We start from the raw sequence: 21,687 nt of genomic DNA, 5'->3' as shown, positions 1-21,687 counted from the left end.
TTTTGGGTTGTCATCAGAACATGAATAGATGGGAAATCATCCAGTGTAGACACTAGATCGTTACATGGTATTTGAGGTTGAATAAAGACACAGTTCCATCAAGTTCAACTTTTGTGTGTCTGTGTGTGATTGTGCAAGCGTGCATGTGTGTTTATGAGTCCCTGTTTGGTCTAGTTGTTAAGAGTACCTGTACCCCTGTATGTTATGGTCTCTGAGGAAGGTATTTAAATGCTTTTTGAATTATTCAATACTCTCAACTAATACCATACCTTCACATGTGTGCAGATCTGACTTCCTCGATAGAAGGAATAAACTAATGATAGAAGACCAATCTGGATAAAATGTTATATGGTACTACTGACTATACTCTATCTATGTACTGTATCTCGGCTAAACATCTTTAAAAGGAATGAGAAATGACCCATGAGGTCCTCTTTTAGGTTACGTCTATAATTCAGGACGGATAAATAACTGCAAGCCGAGATATTGCTATCTGACAGAAAACCGAGATATGGCTATCTCCTGTTGAATTGGTTTTATAACACGAAGAGAGGTAGTCTTCAAACCCTATCTATCAGTCCTCTCTACAGATAAACGCCCATCATAGATTGGCTTCTAATCAATGAGGGGAACATATCAATGGGAGTTAAGCCTCCATTTACTTGAGGGGCAATTGTTTTCATGGTGATAAAGTATCAATGTTGGATGGTGAAGACAGGGTAATCCACTAGGTATGAATGTGGTTGTACATGCAAGACAACGTTGTTGATTTTAAGTGTGTATTGTTTTCCTTTGGAGTTGGTGCAATTATTCTATGCATAAAATAAAGCTATATATTTTTTCAATGTACGGTCTGAATTAACTCCTTTCGGTCCGTGCACAGAACGGTGCTTGCGACCATTTCTTGTTTTCTTACAGGTTATGCCTAGTTACAGACCCAATATACTTGGTGACAACTATTTCCCGCAAGAGATGCCATTTTTCTGCATGAGTTATTTGAAAAATCTTGTCTCCGGGGAGTCCCTTTGTTTTCTATTTGCTTAATACTTACCTGTGTCTTCCCCGCGCGCTCCCGTCCGAAAATGTGAAAATTCTCGGGCAGCCGCAAAGCATATTCGGGCAGGTGCATGCGCAGATCACATTTTCGGCCTGGAGACGAGGAGAGACACAAGGTAAGTCTATGGACGCGTGCCCCCGCATGCAGACACCATGGGACAGGAATTGCAGGCAAGCCCAGGGGAGTCAGCGCTGGATTGGAGACCCGCAGCAGCGCTGTAGGGACAGATGAAAAGAACAAGAAAGAAGATCGGATTAAGAGACATCATTAAAGGTAAGTGCTGACTTTAACATTGGAGGGAGGGAAAAACATTTTTGCCTTTAATGTCACTTCAAGTTCCTATTTTCTAGATAACACATTTTAAAGGGCTCTTTTATATGATATGTTTATTCGGATTAAACAATGTGTCATAACCAGGGACTATTGTTGGTTCTGTAACTAACCGGTACACACCAACTCATCCTGTTTTAAACCAATTCAAAGCCGATCCATGTTCACAATCAGGGACATTTTCAAAGAACATGTACAGAATGTGGAACCGTGTGCGATGTGACTTCAGCCTGGCAGCCACCAGATGGCGCTGTTGTGGAAAAAAATAGAAAGATTCCCTCATCAAGGATGGCCGCACGAGCGACGGCTGGTGGTCACGTGGACAGGATGTGTATCAGGGCCTAGACACGCCCCTCCCGGAATAGCTCTGGCAAGCACGTGTGTGATCGGTGGAAGGATGGAGGTGGCAGAGGAGGGCGCTGCAGGTATGTAGGCCGGCTGATCGGACTGTGTGTGGTTTGGGGGTTCATTGTAGGACGGCTAGGTCTGGTTCGGGCTCTCTGGTGCCGTGAGTCCTGGGCCAGGGTGTCTTAAAGCGGACCTGTCTTTCCCTATATGAAGCCTTGTGTAATATAAAACGTGTATAAAGTAATGGTTTTACCGTAATACATGGATGGCTGTGCCTGAAGAGACCCTGTCATCTTACAAAGCACAGACAAAATCAGGTATTGTGAATGTGTACTAGCATAGTTTCTATAGTTCACTGAGCAATGTGCCTCTAAACTTGCAGGAAAAATGGTCTTCTACCAATATTTGTCAATTCCCTGGCAAACCCCCTCTCTTCATGCTCCTCATATCGCTCTCCTTATGGTAGTTTCTGACTGTGCTGGCCCAGCTACTCCAGTCTTCTAAACTTTTATGTAGCTGCCAAGGGAGGAGTGAAGGACAATACCTTGAAGCTAGGTTCAGATCTGAGTGATCCAGGAATGCGTGTCCTGCTTTTAGGCGCGATCTGTCTGGCGCGACTTGGGTGCCATTCGAAAATAATGGCACCGCCAGCGCGATTGGCAGTGGTGGGTGATTTCGTGACCGCGCGGTTTTGTGTGCGATTGCCACACGGTCTCGGATCTCCAAGGTGTGAACTTAGTCTGAGTGTCACTTGAGTGACAGCTCTGAGTCGGCTGGGGCTGCTGTTATCACATCCAAGATGCCGGCACCCAGCAGTAGTCTCAGGGCTTTTAGGGCCCATTCACCCCATAACGTTGAGCTAAAGGCACTGTTTTTTGTGTGTTTAGTACATGCTATAGCAAAATGTAATGCCACACATGCTAGGTGTGTTGCCATTCATTCTAACTGGCACCCTAATGCCCCTCCTGACAGGCACCAAGGCACAGTATTGCAATAGCTTGTGTTGCAGTGCATTGAAACAAAGTAGTGCATGCACATCTTTTTCTTTTTTAATGCATGCTATTGTATTACTGCACAGCAAGTGCGTTGTGTTGCCATTCAGAATAAATAGCAATGCACCTAGCATGGGCTAAATGCACAGAAACCACACCTTTAGTCCAAGGGTGGGCAACTCTGGCCGTCCAGCTGTGGTGGAACTACAAGTCCCATGAGGTATTGCATGACTGACATTGACAGGCATGACTCCCAGAGGCATGACCAGTGCAATGCCTTACATGCTAGGTGCACTTGTGCATTGTCATTCATTCTAAATGGCACCTCGTGGCAGCCACCACAGCACGGTATTGCAGTGCGATAAAAACAAAAAGTAAGTTATTGTGTTGGCAATGCAATCCACCTAGAATATGCTAAATACCCAAAAACCATGCCTTTAGTCAGGGGTGGGCAACTCCAGCCCTCTAGCTGTTGTGCAACTACAAGTCCCATGTGGCATTGCAGGACTGACAGTTACTGGCATGACCAGAGGGCCAGGGTTGCTCACCCCTGTTTAGTCCCCTGGATGTGTACACAAGGTAAACAACATCCATGAAATACATTCACACTAGGGATGCACCGAAGCTGGTACCGAGTACTCGCCCAAATGCTCCCGATGCCTATACCGGCTTCCTGATTGGCCAGGAAGTCAGCTCCATGTTCTGCATTACCAGGGAGCATGGACCTGGCTTCCCGGGCTAATCGGAAAGTCGGGGGGTGGATAATGAGTCGCCTCCCAGCTTCCTGATTGGCTGGGAAGCCAGCTCCACCTAGTGACGAGGAAGCATGGAGACGGCTTCCCTGCCAATCAGGAAGCCAGGCAGGGTGTAATGACTCACTGCCCCGGATTGCTGATTGTTTGAGAAGCTGGCCAATCAGGAAGCCACACGGTAAGTCATTACCCACCTTTTTGCCTTCCTGATTGGCCAGAAAGCTGGCTCCATGCTTCCTCGTCACCTGGTGATGAGGGAGCATGGAGCCGGCTAATCTGGAAGTGAGTAATTACACGCCGCCTGGCTTCCTTAATGGGACTATCCGTATTTGATATTGGCGAGTACCGAAAGAAAATATCAGTGCTCGATATTGAAAAAACGATATTGGTACGTCTCTAATTCACACCATAGGCATTGGGCAGCGTTCCCCAGTGCAGCCTCAACCTATTGACCAGACAATTTGCATCGAGTCCTTAAAGTTCAGATCACACCACTGCTCTGAAAATAAATAAAATGGGACACGCTGTACTTTTTCTGTGCCGCATATTGCAAAGTAGAACACTGCACCCCAACACAGTGTGGTGCATAAACATGCATGGAATGTCATTTTGTGATGTTTCAATAAAGTTGTAAAGAGTGCAGTTCGTCATAACAGCACATTGGCACGGCTTCCTTCACAGCGCACACCAGAAGCTGCAATGTAACGTGGCCGATGGTGTAAATGAACCCTGAATGGTGTGTCCAGCAAAAAGGTTTTTCTTAGTTTTGCATAGAATGAGGAAAAGTAAGAACTCATGACAGGTTTATCCTTCTATCCCGGGCTGCATTAGAGGGACCGCCCCTCGCTTTCTGTCCTGCTTGAACATGCGTTGTGGCGCCATTCAAATGACTGCAAGGCACCTAGCACAAAGTATTGCACTCTAGATGTGATGGCGTGTGCCAAACGCACTTTATCGCAGTTTTAACACAACGCTTATGTGTGAACCAGTCCTGAGTACAATGACAGGATCACATTAAATGACAATGGCTGGAATACAGTAATAACAATGGTTCAGTTGGGCGTTAAATGCTACAAAGTACCAGAATTTAAATGCTGTAAGTACCTGAATTAGACATGTTGGTCTCTTGCAAGGACTGGTGGGGGGGGAAGGACAGGGACCTAGTCAGGTGTGTTTTTCATGCAAATGTGCTGATGAGGCTTGTGCTGATAGGAGAGAGCAGAGTGAGCAGAAAGGTGACCATCTGTTTGCTGTTTATTCAGTTCCCAAGCAGGCTGGCAATGGAGAAGGTAGACCTCTGTATTGCTTCTACAGCAGCGGTGGGCAACTCCGGCCACAGGCATGACTCGCAGAGGCATGCTGAGATTTATAGTTAAAGTACAGCTGGAGGGCAAGAGTTGCCCACCCCCATTCTACAGTCTAGAACTGTAAAGCTGGCCATACACCTATAGATTATCTGCAGAGTTTCTATGGTCGGAATCAAAGAGTGCAACAGATTCCTCCATCTATGCTAAACTGTGTGGATGAAGGAGTCTCCCGCTGTGTCTTGCTAGTTGGCCCGCTGGCTGTCAAAGCACCTGAACAGTGCCTGCATCCAATCAGATTGTTCAGGTATTTTGAGAGCCAGTCCCCCCCGCTGCAGAGCTGTGTAAATCTCACTACTGGATGGGCAGAAATACACATCCTATTGGAGAAAAAACATCCAGTTCCCTTATATGTATTTCATATGCGTATTTAGGTGTTAGCCTGGAGTTCAGTTTTTTATCTCGGCACAGATTCCTAGCTGCTGGTATTTGAGGGAAGCTCTTCCTATCCTGAGACCACCTAGTGTTTTTTTACATGTCGATGAAAGGGAACGGTGACAGGTCCTCGCTCATTTTCCACAAAGATCTGTTTCGTATTATCAACTTAAGACAGACCACATGCAACACTGGAAAACAATATCCCCAGAGTAAGCGAACGCTTCCTGCCATCTTCACAGCAAATATTTTCACTCTTATCTGTACCTCCGGTGTGGGAATACATATTGGCTCGGTCATATAAATCTAGATATTCTTAAAGGGATCCTCAGATGTTATTTATAGGCTAACTGCACCTTTAGTTCCTTCATTTGTTTTTGTTGAGCATGTGTCCTGGAAGGTTAATAAAAACAAAATGTGTTTGCTGCAGGTTCTGAAAGGAGCTCCGATTTTGCCGATGACAGTTTCTCATCTGACGGAGATGTTGACGAGCCCGATGTCCCCAAGAATGAGTCGGAGAAGGATGTTGAGCCTGATGGAGATCCGAACAAAGGCTGGGCTGATGCCATGGCCAAAATTCTTAACAAGAAGATGTCGGATAAGGCCGGCACTATCCTGGTGAAGAGCAAAGTCCTGGTGAAAGAGAAGGAACGGGAGAGGCTGGTGAAGTTGGAAAAGAGGAAAGAGGTGAGGACTAAACTTGGAGGCTGGACTGTGTGCTACAGAAGGACAGGCTGGCTCATTTGCCAATGCTTTGTTGTAAAGTATAGTTGTAGGTATCTTTTTATCTTTATATATTTTAATTATAGATGGAACCTAGTAGGTTTGATCCAACTTACTGTATGAGTTTACACATAGGTTTACTTTAACTCCTATACTATCATAGGAACTTGGCTTTAACGGCTGAACATACCAACCTTCAGTAAATCTGAATGTCAAAAAGGTCAGTAGATCCAGATCCACAAATATTTATATGCAAAATTTGACTTTCCATATAAAAATCGAGGTTGAAACCTTACCCTCCAGCCTCCTGAACTTATCTGTCTCCTCAAAATGGTTGGGGATCCTACCTAAGAGAGGTCATCGAAAAATCTGTCCCCATTAGAAGATATCACATCATCGTCCGTTGTGGAACCGTCCTCTCCTGCCTCCTAAGCTTGTGTCTCCTCAAATTGGTTGGAGATTCTACCTAAGGCTGGCCGTACAGCTATCAATGTTTTTAGTTCAACCTGCTGGATGAACGAAAAAATTGACTAGATTCCTCCAACACAAACAACGCGTCGAACGGGGAATAGCAACTGTTTGCATTGTATTCTGACAGGTGCCACCACCACCCGTCGGAATACCTGATCAAAGCGGGCAGCAGTTTGGCTGCTGGCTCTTATCGCATAAAGATTTTACAGCCGCCTCCATCGATCAGCTGATGGAGGGGAGCCGACAGCCCCACACGCTGTACGATTTTTGGCTGGTACATTAAAAACCAGCCGAAAGTCGGCCAGTGTATGGGCACCTTAAGACAATTGTCACCAGAAAAGGCGTCTCCATTAGAAGATATCATATCATCTGTGGCAGTAGCAACACACAATTTTGGCCTTTTTGAAAGAACCAGAATGGTCATTATGAGAAATAATGGGAACCGATCTCTATATTGTTCCTGGTTATAGATTGTGGCGAGAGACCCAAAGTTGGTCACAATTGTCCAAGAGGGGATTTTTGCCACGTTCGGGAGTGATTTCCCATTCCTGCTGATTTTCTGGGACTGGCAGTGAAGGGAAATCTCCTGAATGGGACACGCAGCTAGAATAAACTGTCAGGGATTCTTGCCTATCCTTAATCCATAGTAAGAAATGTGGCTATATTAACATTTTAAAGAACTCCAGGGATTTTTAAAACGTTCCCTTGCAGTGGGGCTACATCCGCCTTGCAAGGGTTAAGTGCTTTTTCTCCTCCTAGGGCATGAAATAAAGCCGGTATATTCACCTGGTTCTTGATCCCGCCAAGCTGCTAGATCGGTCCCCGCTGCTGCTTCTTCCTTGGGCTCCGGTGGTCTAAGGAACAATTACGTCATCAAGTCTAATGCAGTTCCATTGAATTGCATTAGAAGTGAGGAAGCCATGGGACATTCCACAGCTGGAGCGGAGAGTGCCAACTGCCACAGGACCCAGAATCGGATGAGTATATCTAATAATACCGCAATATTTTTGGAACAGGCTCATCTGTTATTGAACAGCTCAGAATGCCATTGTAAGGCATTTTTATTCAGTGGTAGTAATTATACTCGCATGGTATCCTAAGACCTTCATAGTTTGAAAAAAAAAGTATGTGTTCCTCCTCGCATTTTCTGTGTAGAAGTGTATTCTGGAGGAAAGATGACTCTATGATGTCTTATTGCCGTACAGAGATGCACACAGATCAGTACCATGTAGACAGCATGGAGGGACATCACATAACTAGCTGACTAGGAAATCTGGGAATGGAGAGCTCTAATCATCCACAAGAAATAGTCAGGACCGGACCCCTTTACATGATCCATGATGCAAGGACTAATGTATAATATACTCGTGGAAAGTAATGGATCTAGCTGTGTTGCCGTTAAAGATAAATGAGAATAGAAGTCTTCATTGTTAATATCTTCTCGTGTTGCTCTCTTGGTATGTTGTTGTTCCCTTGACGTCTCTTGTCCATTGCAGATTGATCAGAAGCGACAGTGGGAGATGCTGTGCCGAGTGAAACCAGATGTGATCAGAGACAGAGAGGTGGAGAGAAATCTGCAGAGAATCGCTACCAGGTACAAAACAAATACACAGCATTTCTCCTTTTTTTTTTGCAGTTTCCTTTCTTTTTGTCTGTTTTGTGGAATGTAACTTAGACCATCGCATGGCAACTGCAGTTCTCCTGGGCTAAACTGTACCCCCACCATCAACTGCCGATCTGTATTTGTTAGGTGCAGATAAAATGTGAGACAGCTAGTTGTGTATTCTACAATAAAGAATAACTCTGCAAAACTTTTATTAACCCTTGCAGTGTTGCTACCCCTCCCCCTGCAAGGGTTCACTGCTAGTTTTTGTCTAGGTGCTAAAAAAAAAAGGTAAAGGTTATACTCGCCCAATCTTTGTTGTTGGCTTGGTCTTTAGACTGGTGTCTGGAGCTTCTTTTCCCCTCTGCTGCAGCAGTCTAAGGTCCTGTAAATCATTACGTTATAGACACTGCCTGGTCTCTAAATTTCCTCTTGAGCAATTGAGCTCTCTAAACTTTTTAGCACAGCACATAAGGATAGATATGTCTTTAGCAGTTCCGTCGTAAAAAAAAAGCAGTGGCCTTTTCTGACCTTTTTTGACCTTTATGCTTTTTCCCCACAGGGGTGTCGTACAATTATTTAATGCCGTCAGAACTCATCAGAGTAAAGTAAACGTCAAGCTGCAAGAAGCCGGAAACTCTGATAGAAAGAGAAGTAAACTGATGTCATCGGTGTCGAAGAAAGATTTCATTGATGTTCTCCGAGGGAAAGAGAGTAAAAGTGAACAGCAAGGGAAAAGAGAATCTAAGAAGGTAGGTCAGAGGCAGGCGTAGTGTGTCTTGTCATTCTCATACTTGAAGCTGAACTCCAAGCAAGACAGAAAATGCACGCTAGGGGGTGTATCCGAACTCCTCTCCGGTCTCTGAATGCAGGAAGTGATGTATATTACATCACTTCCGCATTCAGCTGTCATTTCCGGCTACAGAAGCTGTTGAAGCAGATCTCTGGTTCAGCTTCTCTGGGGGTCCCTATGTGACATTAGTGGTCTTAAAGACACCTGATGTCTCCAAGAGCGCCTGTGATAGCTATGTGATAACAATAAAGTTAAAAGTAAGAAAAAAAATTAAAATCGCATAAAAAAAAAAATACACATTTTTAATGTCCCCGCCCCTCCATACACACACACACACACGTGTTTGGTGCGCCTACGTGCGAAAATGACGATTGCACCAATTACGCTGCAAATGTTAGATATCACCGCAAATGTCAGAGTGAGAGCAATCATTTTAGGGCCATCACTCACTGATAACACTAAATCGATGAGCAGTAAAAGTTGTTAAAGCGTTGCCTATGGCCAATTTTGGATATGGTATTTTTTTGGGCAATCCGTTTTTTTTTTCAATTTTTTTAAAGACTTTACTTGACGTGACCCCGTCTTTTATGTTTTACCAAAAAATTGGGGTGATGTGTCATTACATAATGTCGGGAAAACAGTTTCTTTTTCAAATTTTTTGGTAATTTTTTTGTTATATAGTAAAAAAATAAAAACCCAAGTGGTGATTAAATACCAACAAAAGAAAGCTTTATCTGTCCTCAAAAAATGGTTATAAAATTAATTTCAGTACAGTGTTGTATGACGCCATAAATGTCAAAGTGCTGAATACTGAAAAATGGCCTTGACAGGAAGGGGGTGTAAACACCTGGTCATCAAGTGGTTAAAGTGAACGTATAATCTTGTAAAGAATACCTTTTTCTGATGGAGGGGAATGAGGAATAGAACTTCTGTCAGGTGACGCAACAAAACATAAGGGAAAAAGAAGTTTTGGCCCTTTCTTACTCCATCTAGAACAATCTGTACCAAGAGCAAAAAGGAAGCCGCCATTGGTGACTTGGAATAAGCATGCATGTTGGGAGTTAGCACCTTCCCTTTCCTGTTGTTCCAGGTCAGTGAGCCAAAATGAGGGTGGAAACAGCCAGGTGACTTTTATGGCAGCACATTGTAAAGGCATCTAAAAAAGTAAATGCACTAAAAGCGGAACTTTACTACCAGCTGGGTGGTGGCCATTGCCATGATGTGCAGGTGTACACAGACTTGCACATTTTGGCAGCCTGGCCTACTAGTCTACTCTCCTCCAGAGCTGGCAGATCCTCTCTAGTCAACTCTCCTCCAGAACTGGCAGATCCTCTCTAGTCTACTCTCCTCCAGAACTGGCAGATCCTCTCTAGTCAACTCTCCTCCAGAACTGGCAGGTCCTCTCTAGTCAACTCTCCTCCAGAACTGGCAGATCCTCTCTAGTCAACTCTCCTCCAGAACTGGCAGGTCCTCTCTAGTCAACTCTCTTAAACTAAACTCTGAAAACTAAGATTGTTAAAGGGTAATTCCACTTTCCCAGGTGAATTTGGAGAAATTGAATTTCCCCCTCCAATCCAATTTTTTTTATCAATGTAGGTTACAGCTTAGGCACAAATAACATTTCTAAATGTCCCTTTTATAAATGCCAAATTTTCACTTTTTGCGTTCAAGTCCACTTTACTTTCTATTTTAAGGCACATTAGATAAATGGCAACAGGTAGGAGCATTGAAGGCTACTGCTTTGCAGCTGATGGGCTACTCAGTAGTTAAGGAGGGTGACTACTTTTGTTCCTGATGGTCCCTGTGTGTGTTGTAAAGTAGCCACCGCTCCAAGCTCACTCCTGTGATGGAAGATTGTAGTCCATCACAAGAGCACGCTTGGAGTGGTGGCTACTTTACAACACCACTCCAAGCGTGCTTGGAGGAACAAACGTAGCCCCCCTCCAAAAGGAAGAACAGTGTCAGCATCAATTCAGAGATGATTTCAGGATCTACAGCCGAGTGATACACAAATAAGATGTATTTTGGTTATTAGTTAAGATACTTGAATGCATTTTTAAGGTTTAACTCCTGAATTCATTGTCACTTTATTTTGATGTAACCCTGCAAATCAGTGTAGTTAAATGAAGACTAAATCTCAAGAGGAAGCTTTTTAATATTTTTGAGGATGTTTGTGCTTTACTAGCTACGCGCCTGCAGATGTCACTGTTGGCTTTTAAATTCTACTCATCTGTTAAAACGTATGTAAACCCTAACCACTTATTTGATCCTTTATGGTCTGTTATCTTCCATGGGGTGTTGGGGGTGACCTCATCCTGCCAATGGTATCCCAGGGAATGCTAAATACTGCAATAGCCTGCTATATACTGAGCTTTGGGTCATGGGAATAGGTTAGTATATGTCTTCCTGTGACCCCAAAACAGAACTATGGGATAAAAAGGTTACCCCATAATTCTCTTTTAAAATGTAAAGGCAAGATAAAAGTTTACTTTAAAGTGGACCATGCCACAGAACAAGTCATAGTGATGACTTTCCCGTAATGGGGAAAATATCAGCTGCAGGGAGACCATAGGCAATACTGGTGACTAGTCTTTTCCCCTCTGCTTGTCTTTTTTTGGGTACAGCTTCCAGAGTTCAGGTCAACTTTAAGAGGAAACGTTAATGGTTTTGGGTTAAAGTTTTTCACTTGTTTAATGTTGTAAAAAAAATATCAAACACATCACAAATGACTTCCAGAGCACTATGGGTTAGCTGCAGATAGCACAGCAGTAACTGCCTGAATTAAGGCACTTCTATGTCTGATTGAAACTTCAGACAAGGACCCCCCCAGATGTATCCCTACTTGGCCCCCCATATTGTCTGCATCTCAACCGGTAAAATTCTAGTACCTGGGCTGGCAGCTCCAGCACACTAATATCCCATAGGCTTGAATAGGAGTACCCCCATAGTACAGGAGCAACATCACAAGTCTTTGGGACATTACACCAGCAGCACAGCAGTAGATTTTTACTGGTCAAACTGGAGCTATGGAGGAAGTAATTATGGCCCTGGGGGACAACTGGTTGGCTTAATCTAATTGAAGGGGGGTAGGGAATATAGTAAAATAATGAACATGCCCTTTAACGCCATAAAGATAATGGTGTAAAGGGCATTAAGGATAATATTGATGCCAATGCTTGCAAAAGCTATGTGGGGGGGTTATTGCATTTCTGAACCTGTTACTTTTCCTGCATAGTAAAAGCACTGATTCACTTTAGGGTAAGCACTGTGATCTGTACCCAAAATTTGCATTCACATGCTAACTCAATTTTATAAACCCCACTATAATCCAGTACTTGTTTCAGCACAGCCATGACTGTTTCCCTTTTTAAAGTGGTTTGTATATCTGGGGCATAAAACCAAGATTGTGAGATTAATTTGTGCCCGGAGTCCTGATTAAAGTGATACTCTCAGGTAGATGGCCTTTCCAGCTGTAAACAACACACAGGCTGCTGCCGGCGCTCTGGGCTGTGTGCACTGAACAGAATGTGCTGTGAATGTCCTCGTAAAAAGTGCTGCTCCTGCTAATCTCTGCCCAAGCTTTCCCCTGGAAGACGTTTGTGTGGTTTCTCTTCAGTAATAGAAGAGATTTAAACAAAATAAATGTTCTCCTGATGGGCGGCAGTTATGGCGTGTCCAGAGCCCCGCGGTATCTGAGTGCCGCTGCTTGTAGTTTGATGTGAGTGCACGGAGGCGGAAAGCACTTGGCCCGTTTTCTACCTTTGCCATTTTTTCTTTCTTTTGGTTTCCCTCCTCCTTCAGCTTAAGTGCTTTTGCTGTGCCAGCACATTGCGTTTGATCCAATTACCACATAAGCATCATGTCATATGGTTTTTGTTTGTGTGTTTTCTGGCCACGTTGAAACATACTTTATTGGTGAACGTCTTATACCTTTCGCTGAAGAAGAACTCTGGTCATACTCCAGGGACCTTTGCAATGATTGAATACAATGGGGGTGATTTACTAAACTAAACACACACACACACACAGCAAAACTTATTTATCAACCAAAAAGTTAAAATGCACATTCAGAACCATTGGTGTATAGTGCATACATAGTCTAATATGATAGCCATTTATTCCAAACTGCATACAGTTGTTTCAGGTTTTTTGGCCATCATTAGTACAGTGAATGGAAACCTGATGAGAGCACTGCCTCACTGATTGAAATGAGGGCTTTTTGATTCCTTTAGTCCAGGATGGAATTATCTTTGGCCCGCATGATAATATAATTATCATTAGATCTGGCCTGCCGGTATATTGCCCACACTCAGGGCCGTAGGAAGGCAGAGGCTGGGTGTATTCCGCCAGTTGGGGGTGCGATCTTCATGGGACTGAGGAGCCGGAGAGCTGCCGCCAGCCAGAGGACTGCATTACCCAGCAGGCAGCCCGGCTGCGGCACAGCGAGACAGGGTAGGTGTGGCCGTGAGGTGACTGAGGGGGGGTCCCGAGTTCCAGTCCAGACGACGTGAGGTCTCCCTGGCGGGAATCGGGATCTAACATCCCGATTCCCGCCAGGTTATAACTAGACCATTAATCCTCATTTTTAAGGACTCCTTAATGACTGGTAGGATTCCCAGTGATTGGTGGAGGGCTATGGTGGTCCCCATATTCAAAAAGGGGGCTAGGTGCCAACCTGGGAACTATAGGAACCCCCAACTGGCGGAACCTGGGAAAACGGGATAGTTAATGACCATCAGCAAGGGTTCAGGAAAGATCGTTCCTAACTAACTTAACTTTTTATGAGGGGGTGAGTAGAGATATGGACGGAGGTAAGCCGGTAGATGTGGTATATCTGGACTTTGCAAAGGCATTTGATACGGTACCACACAAGCGCTTACTTCACAAGCTGAGGGCTATGGGCATAGATGAGGTGGTGTGTACGTGGATAGAGAACTGGCTACGGGAACGGTTCCAGAGAGTATCTGTAAATGGCACCTTTTCGGACTGGGCTAGCGTAATGAGCGGTGTTCCTCAAGGTTCTGTGCTGGGTCCCATATTGTTCAACTTATTTATTAATGACATCGGGGAAGATGTTAACAGCGATGTTTCCGTGTTTGCGGATGATACTAAAATTGGGAGGGTAATAGACACGGACTTAGACAGTATAACATTACAGGAGGACCTGGATAATATACGGGAGTGCGCATGAATGTATAAGTTCTAGCATAAGGGGCAAAGGGGGTTCTTCACAGTTAGAGCGGTCAAGGTCTGGAACTCACTGGCACAGGCGGTGATTTCAGCAAAGAATGTGGAATTGTTCAAGAAACGTTTGGACGATTTCTTAAGGGACCTTAATATACAGGGGTACAGGTACTCCTAGAATGAGATCCTATAGGTTGGACTTGATGGACTAATGTCTTTTTTTTCAACCTCAAATACTATGTAACACAGACGACAGGGAGCCGGGAGAACTGCAGCCTCAGTCAACTTGTCAAATGTGGGCAATTTTAAACGAGTTCATGGTGAACAAAAGTGAACAACGCATGCCGAAGGTTATACAACTTATAGCGGGGTAGGAAAACGCTGGCCCTCCAGCTGTGGTGCAAATCCCATTAAGTATTGCAAGACTCTGACAGCCACAGGCATGACTTCTAGAGGCAGATGCATGATGGGATTTCTAATTTCACCACAACTGGAGGGCCGGAGTCTGCCTACCCCTGACTTAAAGAACAATAGATGGCTGAAATTATTTACAAATCTCCACCTTTCCTATGAAAGATGAACTTGGAACTTGTCCACGGTCTTCCTGAGCCATAGGTGCTTCTTCTCCTGTGGACTGTACAGTATAGCACCTTGCATATTGAAAGACTTGTCCCTTCTTTGGTTGAGAAAAGGCAGAAACGATTGCCAAGATGGTGGCAGGTCAGTCAGCACTGCTGACCTTCTCAGTTATCTACCTTCTATGCTGCCTGCTAGCCGGAGCATTACTTTATCATTTATCAGACTTCATATGATCAGGCTGGTCGCATTTTTTGCACATTTACTGTTTATCGTTCACTGTTCACACATTTTCAGGTTACTAAAACCCCCATTGTACATTCATGATTTTTTTTTTTTTTTTTTTTTTTCCTTTTGACCAAAAATAGCCTTTCATGGAACTCTCATCTTTACATCTTTTTAGTTTAGCGATAGATGTTTACACTGGTATATTTCTGAGATGCTGTTTACACGCTATTCATATTTCTTAGCGTAAGCTTCTGATGAATATTTGCTTTATGTTCTCCGATTCCCCCCCTCGCCCCTGGTGAAATGGAGGTTTGTGTGCCCATACGGAATTCATTATATTTGGGCTGAAAGCCAGCACAGTTCCTTTCATATCTCCCACTGTTTATCAAGGTATTGCCTTATCCTTGTTCAACCCATTGAGATTTCTTTTTTTTTTTTGTCATTGTCTTTATTTTATTTTTTTTTTTAACGTTCTGGTTCCCGGGCAGCGCTGCTAAATTTATTGCCGGTCCTTGGGGACATGTAGACCAGATCAAACACATACGTTTTTGCTGGCCAGCGTCCTGAGCTCTGAAAATCAAATTTGAGGCTTTATGAAGTCACTTCCAAAGAGAAGAGTTATAGATCTACCTAAACATGAGGGTTTTTCATGTCATGCGATGGTTGTGTTTGAAACGGGGCCCAGGTCTCCTGTTGCTCGTTTAGTTGATGTTTTGGTTTCTAGCTACCGAGGAACATGTCATCAGATTAAGTTTTCTGTTTATCTGAATTGGAGCAGAATGCGGACCTTTTTTTTTTTTTCCTCCTGGGCCTGTTTGTTAGGTTTTTATACCATGAGATGTTGGTTTTAAAGGACTACTCTAAGTCATCTGGGAACCTTCTTCAGAAAACAGTACAGCTTGTGCTAAGTGACCCTTTTCCCCACCACTGCTTATACGTACCCGCCAGTCATTCCCACCCTGGTAGAGACAAAGGGTTCACCACCAGTGACTGTGCCTAGGCCAATCGGGTGTCCAATGCGGCACCATGAAAGAAAGCAAACGCTGGGTGCCCGAGTCCCATTTAAAAAACTCTTTGTATCCGATAAACCTTTCATAACATGAAATGTAACATGAAAAAATACTGGATATCTGATGCTAGAACATTTTTACTGCATATGAATGTTGTTGGTACGTTAACTTTGAAATGACTGAAGTACTCGAGGTGATTATCTTTTTACTTCTGCTTTTAAGTAGAACTCCAGGAATAAACAATCCATCCAAAAGAGCATTCAACATTGCGTTTGGCTTCAAATGTCAAAATGAAGGTTGCACCGATTACAGGTTTTTTCAGTATCGAGTAGAATACCGGAAGTCTCATTAAGCAAACCAGGTGGCATGTAATGTCTCCCACCTGGCTTCCTGATTAGCATGGATACAGTCTCCATGCTCCCTTGTTACCAGGTCATGATGAATCGTGGAGCTGGTTTTCTGGCCATTTAGGAGGCCGGGGGGCTGGTAATGACTCGCCACCTGGCTTCCTGATTGGCCAACTTCTCGACCAGTCTGAAAAGCCAGGCAGCAAGTCATTACACGATGCCGGTTTCCTGATTGGCCGGGTCCATCCACCTTCGTCACCAGATGACGAGGGAGCATGAAGCCAGCTTTCTGGCCAATCAGGAAGCTGGGGGGCGGGTAATGACTCGCCGGCCAGCTTCCCGACCAATCAGGAAGATAGGCGGCGAGTCATTATATGCTGCCCGGCTTTCTGATTGGCCGGGAAGCTGGCTCTATGCTCCCTCATCACCAAGTGAGGAGGCAGCATGTAGTCGGCTTCCCGGCCAATCAGGAAGCCAGGCAGCATGTAATGACTCGCTGCCCGGCTTCCTAAAACCAGAGGTTCAGGTATCAGGCTAGGCATCGGAGCATTTGGGCGAGTACGAGCACTCTCCCAAATACTCGGTATTGGTATCGGTGCATCCCTAGTAAAAAGGATTTCACTAAAAGGCTATGTTTACTTTTCTAACCATGTTTCCCCACTTACATGATCTGTGGAGTTGTGGTGACGTCCCCGGACTTATAGTTAATTCATTCTTCCTCCTGTCCCTAAACTGAAAGTTCATGCTTCAGTACAGACTGGGACTGGGGGTGGGGAAGAGTCTGCAGGAGCATCCACTGACATGCTTTTGCAGGCTCAAACATTTTCATTTTTTCTTTGTGTGCATTTATTGATTTGCAAATGCTAGACTATGCCTTTCATTAGATTCACTCTTTGTATGAAGAGCTAATTGTATTGTATGTTAATTCCCCCTGGTCTGCAGTCATCTCCATCACTGTCCCCCCTGTGGACAACATTTGCTATCACTCTTGGTATGTCAAAGTTCTGGTGAGTGCTTCAAGCTGAAGAGGGTTGGGTAAGCAGCACTGATGTACCCGTAGTGGTCCATATGCAGGTCAGGATGGCTTTATGGTGTTGGCTGCCAGGAATGAACTATTGCGTAGGACAGATGCCAGGGTTGGGGGAGATGAATTCTACACAACAGCAGCTGCATCAAACCTGAAAGATTGAATTGTATAACCAAGTATTGTGACCTGCCTGAATGTTGGAGTGGGTAGTTGCGCATCATCATTTTTGTCTTCTCAGACTTGTAAAAGATTTCCAAAGTGACAAGTTGGGGTCATCACACAGTCACTCAGAATACCCATTAATGGTAGTCAGAACTGATCCAATAATGGGATTTTCAATCTCATAGACTGGCATTTAAATAGTTGACCTCTCCATTGAGACTGCTGGGTCCTTGGTTGCCATGCTGATGTGTTGACTTAAATTGTTGTGCGAGTCTAAGGGCTTGTTCACACCAAGCGCGGAGCAGATCCAGAGCAGGTGCAGACCGGATCAAAACTGCGTCCAATGTATTCCTATGGTATTTTGAGCTCCAGTTCACATCGCAGCGTGCAGATCCAGAGCAGGTGAAAAAACTGCGGCAAGCCCTATTTTACCTGCTCTGGAACGCATCAAAAATGCATGCAAAAACGCATGCAAGTGCTTGAAAGCCCAAAACAAAAATCGGCCCGGAACGCATCAAAAATGCGGCACAACCCACTGCACTGCATGTGCAGAAACCTGACCGGATCTGCTCTGCATTTGGTGTGAACAAGGCCTTAAACTGGAACAAGTATAGAGATAAAAAAGTCTTAACTTTCTCTAACTTATTTACACTGTGTTTGTTCTGGGTCTGTGACTCAAAAGTATAGCCAAAGCCAGGATTTAGCATTTTTAAATGGAGAGCAATGGCAGCTCCATAGTCGGCATGCTGCATGTAATCGTATGTGATACGGTTACATACGGTTAGGAATGAATCGCTGTCCCTGGAAGCTTTGATCATGCATCCAGGGATAGTGATTGATTCCTAACCACTTGCAATTTCCTGCAGCGGGAATCCCTAATCACACCTAAAATAAAGGTGTGAAAGGAGCCTTAAAGTAACTGTTTTGTTAGACATTAAAATGGGGGGTAAAGTTCTTCTTTAATCCTTTATCTGTAGCTTTCATAAAATAGCTGCAGATCCTGCCAGGAAGGTCCTTGTTCAGTAACTTCCTGTTATAGAATGGCAACTTTCTTAGGCACAGTCCACCCTTGTCAGCAAGCTGATCCAGAGCAATGGTGTGAAGCCAACATTGGAGTGAGTCCATGTGGGTAGAGGAGATCAGTAAGCATGGAAATGGGTGATGGGGAATAGTATTGTATGGGGGGGGAAAAAAACCTTAGCACTTCTGGAAGACAGTACTTTTTTTAGTTGGATGGGTCAATATCCCTATGAGGTTATTAATTGTCCCCGCTGAGATTTCCCTTCACTTCCTGTCCTGGAGATGCAACAGGAAATAACAACTCTCGTGACTTCCCAAATTAGACAGTTGTTACCTAAACTTTTGACCTTGTTGGGTGATTTACCTTCCCCTCTTTGATGACCGCTCCAAAACGTCGGATTTCTCTCAGTTTCTGTCTTGGGGATATATGGCCACCAGGACAAATGGAGGGGGTGAATCTCCCCGGCTGCATCACGCAGTTTAGCCTTTTCATACTTTTATATTAGCATTTACCTGCTGATGCAAAAAAAAATACAGGACTTTGCATCTCTTCAGTTATCTAAACCTCGGCCCATGCCTTATCACAGCACTGGGTGGTCTTTCAGTAATTGATTGTGGTATCGGTAGGTAAATAGGATTTTATTGGACACAAGCGCGGTGGTCCTTAACATTCCACGGACACAATCTTCTTGACCCAGTGCTCTGAATAGGCTGGGATTATACTGATGGTCCAGGTTGACACAGCGCTTGTATGTGAATCCCATAAATAGACCTTTCACTGTTTGTCGAGCTGACACAGCTAAACAAACAGACACTTCATTCATTGTAGTGTGTGGTCTGCCCAGATCCTCCTTTAAAGAAGAACTCCAGTTTAATTATAAATCAGAGCTTTGTTTGTGCTTGGACTATTAAATACTCCCAATTAAAGGAGAACTTTCACCAAATGTCTTTGTTTGTTAGGACCCCTCATTTAATTGCATGCTTCATGTGTGTTAATGGATTAGTGAACCTTCACAGTGAAGAAATGCAAAATAAAGGGTTTTGTGGGCATAAAAGGAACCAGGTTTTCAGATATTTAAAGAGACAGTCAGTTACTGAACATGGCCACATGGTGGTGCTGTTGCACTCCGTATGATCTCTCTCCAACCTTATATTAGCCGTGCAGTCTTGGCATGGTGTGTGTAATTGTTTAGATTGACATTCTTTCTAATATTGGACAAGATGGGATATGCAGATGGCATGTTTCATTGGCCGTGCTGTACATCCCGGTTCCTGGGCGTATTTTGGCATCCAAGTTTAGGGCTCAGTTAAAGACGTATGTTATTCTTTCAATAATGTCATTAAATAGTCATCTTAGGGCAAAGTCACACTTTTTCTGCTATGTTGCAGGACATTAGTGTACATTGTGTTAAGGCAGCCCAGCCAATGTACCACAATGGCCCAAAAATGTACCCGCATCACTTTTCTTATGAAATGTGTGGCATGTGTGACATAGTACAACTGCAAAACTATATGATGTCAGCCTAGGTGACCATGTTGGCATAGATGGGGAGCATATTCCTCTCACTCCTGGAATGGACAAGCTTGTTTTAAAGGGAAAAGCTCTTCATTCTTGTATGATCACATGGCAATGCTTTCCATGTGCTCCTACGAGAATGAAGAGATTCTCTTTGAAACGAGCTTGTTGGTGCACCGGCGCTATATCTTATCCATATTAGCACAGGGTCATTTTATTTATAAAAGTATACCTGTAATAGAAGAGGCTGGATACTTATTTTCCAGCAGCCTGCTTGTTTAAACACCTTCTCTTCACTTCTTCCTGACCACTGCAAGTATACCAAACTTCTGGGTTTGGGGAATATCTGTGCCCCAAGGGAGGCAAGTCTGGACCCTATCAGACCTGTTGCAGGAGAGCAGTGAAGAGGCAGCATGTCAAGTATTCGACAGGCCGGTTGGGCCAAAAACCTACTGCTCCTACGTGCAGTGGTTCCTCCCTATTTGTATGCGGTGAGGTCACCAATCTGAGTTCTGACACCAGCCAACATTGAGTATTATGGTGGTGGAGGCTGCAGCCATTGAAGTCAATGGCACTGTAGCCATGCCCCCTGCCCATAGTGCACTTGCCACATCAATGCCTGCATTCCGGTCCAGTGCGATCTGCAAAAATGCTCCAAGTGCTATTTTTACAGATCGCACTGGACCAGAATGTAGGCACTGATGTGCCATGCGTTCTGGTGGGGGGGGCGTTGCTGTGGTGCCATTGACTTCAATACACCGACACACCCCTCAACGCAGGAAGCCGGCTGCAATGCGATAGTGCGTTCCAGAGGCTGGCTGTTCTGGAACGCACTGTTTATGTGCTGAACCGACCCTAAGTATTGCTGTCCTTTCTCTTTTTTTTATTGCTGCTTTGTATGTTTTTGTTCTTCTTTCTCATATTTTTTAATGATTTCCCTCTGATGTTTTATTCCCTCCAGAATGTGGTAAAATCCGAGGACACGTCCGAGTGGAACATACTGCGGGATGACTTTATGATGGGTGCGTCCATGAAGGACTGGGACAAGAACAGCGAGGACGGTGAGGCGGGTGCACCAGCGGGCGAGGAATACAGCGGAAGCGATTCGGACAGATAGCCAAGTTCAGCGGAAGGGCTAAAGATAATTCCTTATCTCTCGAGCCGGCTGGGATAAACTCTTCTTTCTGAGAATACACAGCATTTTTCACATTTCACAAATACCTTTTTTTTTATATTTATATGTAAAGAAACCGGCGGGAAAAAAAAGCGATGGGAACTTTTGTTCTCCTGGCCGCGGAAAGCCTTTAATCCAGAAATATTTTCCAAAATGTCTAATTTTTCAACCTATTTTTCCAAAACATCTTGTGCAGTCAAAACAGTGGCACCTGCCCAGTTCGGCGAGGGGAAGCGCCAGAGGTCACAAACTTTTGCGTCTGTCACCCTGATGGATATCCTGGCTGAGAGCTCCACCACGTCCCGCTCCTCGGGGGCCCCCTTCCCTGACAGGAGCACGGCTGTCTCTTCCGGCCCGTCACCTTGTGTGGTGTTTAGAATCTCTCCTCTTGCTGGCAGGGACGACAGACCCTGGCTGAGCTTGAAACGGATTCCAGCGCCGCTTTTGAAAACGATTTCTGCTCGAAAATAACTACTTGGCTTTCACTTCTGTCTCTCCAAGGTTAGCGGGAGCAGAAAACAGTTTGAGGATTCTTTATCAAAGGGCACAGCGTAGCCCCTTCCAAAATTCATACCTTTTATGGGGGGGGGGGGGGGGTGGGGGGATAGGGAGGGGAGAGGTGTCGGAGGATGGTG

The 21,687-nt window shown here is 44.5% G+C and overlaps 1 protein-coding gene across 1 annotated transcript; it reads left to right on the top strand.

The window, feature by feature from the left end:
* The first annotated feature begins 1,736 nt into the window (after nt 1–1,736).
* RRP15 (ribosomal RNA processing 15 homolog) lies at nt 1,737–21,018 on the top strand. The gene is made up of 5 exons (XM_018567101.1): nt 1,737–1,812; nt 5,649–5,905; nt 7,909–8,006; nt 8,578–8,767; nt 20,840–21,018. The coding sequence occupies exons 1-5, from the start codon at nt 1,785–1,787 to the stop codon at nt 20,993–20,995; spliced, it is 729 nt and encodes a 242-aa protein (XP_018422603.1). The 5' UTR covers nt 1,737–1,784; the 3' UTR covers nt 20,996–21,018.
* Nucleotides 21,019–21,687: the final 669 nt, after the last annotated feature.

The sequence above is a fragment of the Nanorana parkeri genome, unplaced genomic scaffold (assembly GCF_000935625.1).
Source record: "Nanorana parkeri isolate BGI_ZX_2015 unplaced genomic scaffold, ASM93562v1 scaffold1006, whole genome shotgun sequence".
Classification (NCBI taxonomy): Eukaryota; Metazoa; Chordata; class Amphibia; order Anura; family Dicroglossidae; genus Nanorana; species Nanorana parkeri.
This window is presented reverse-complemented; position numbering and strand designations above follow the sequence as displayed.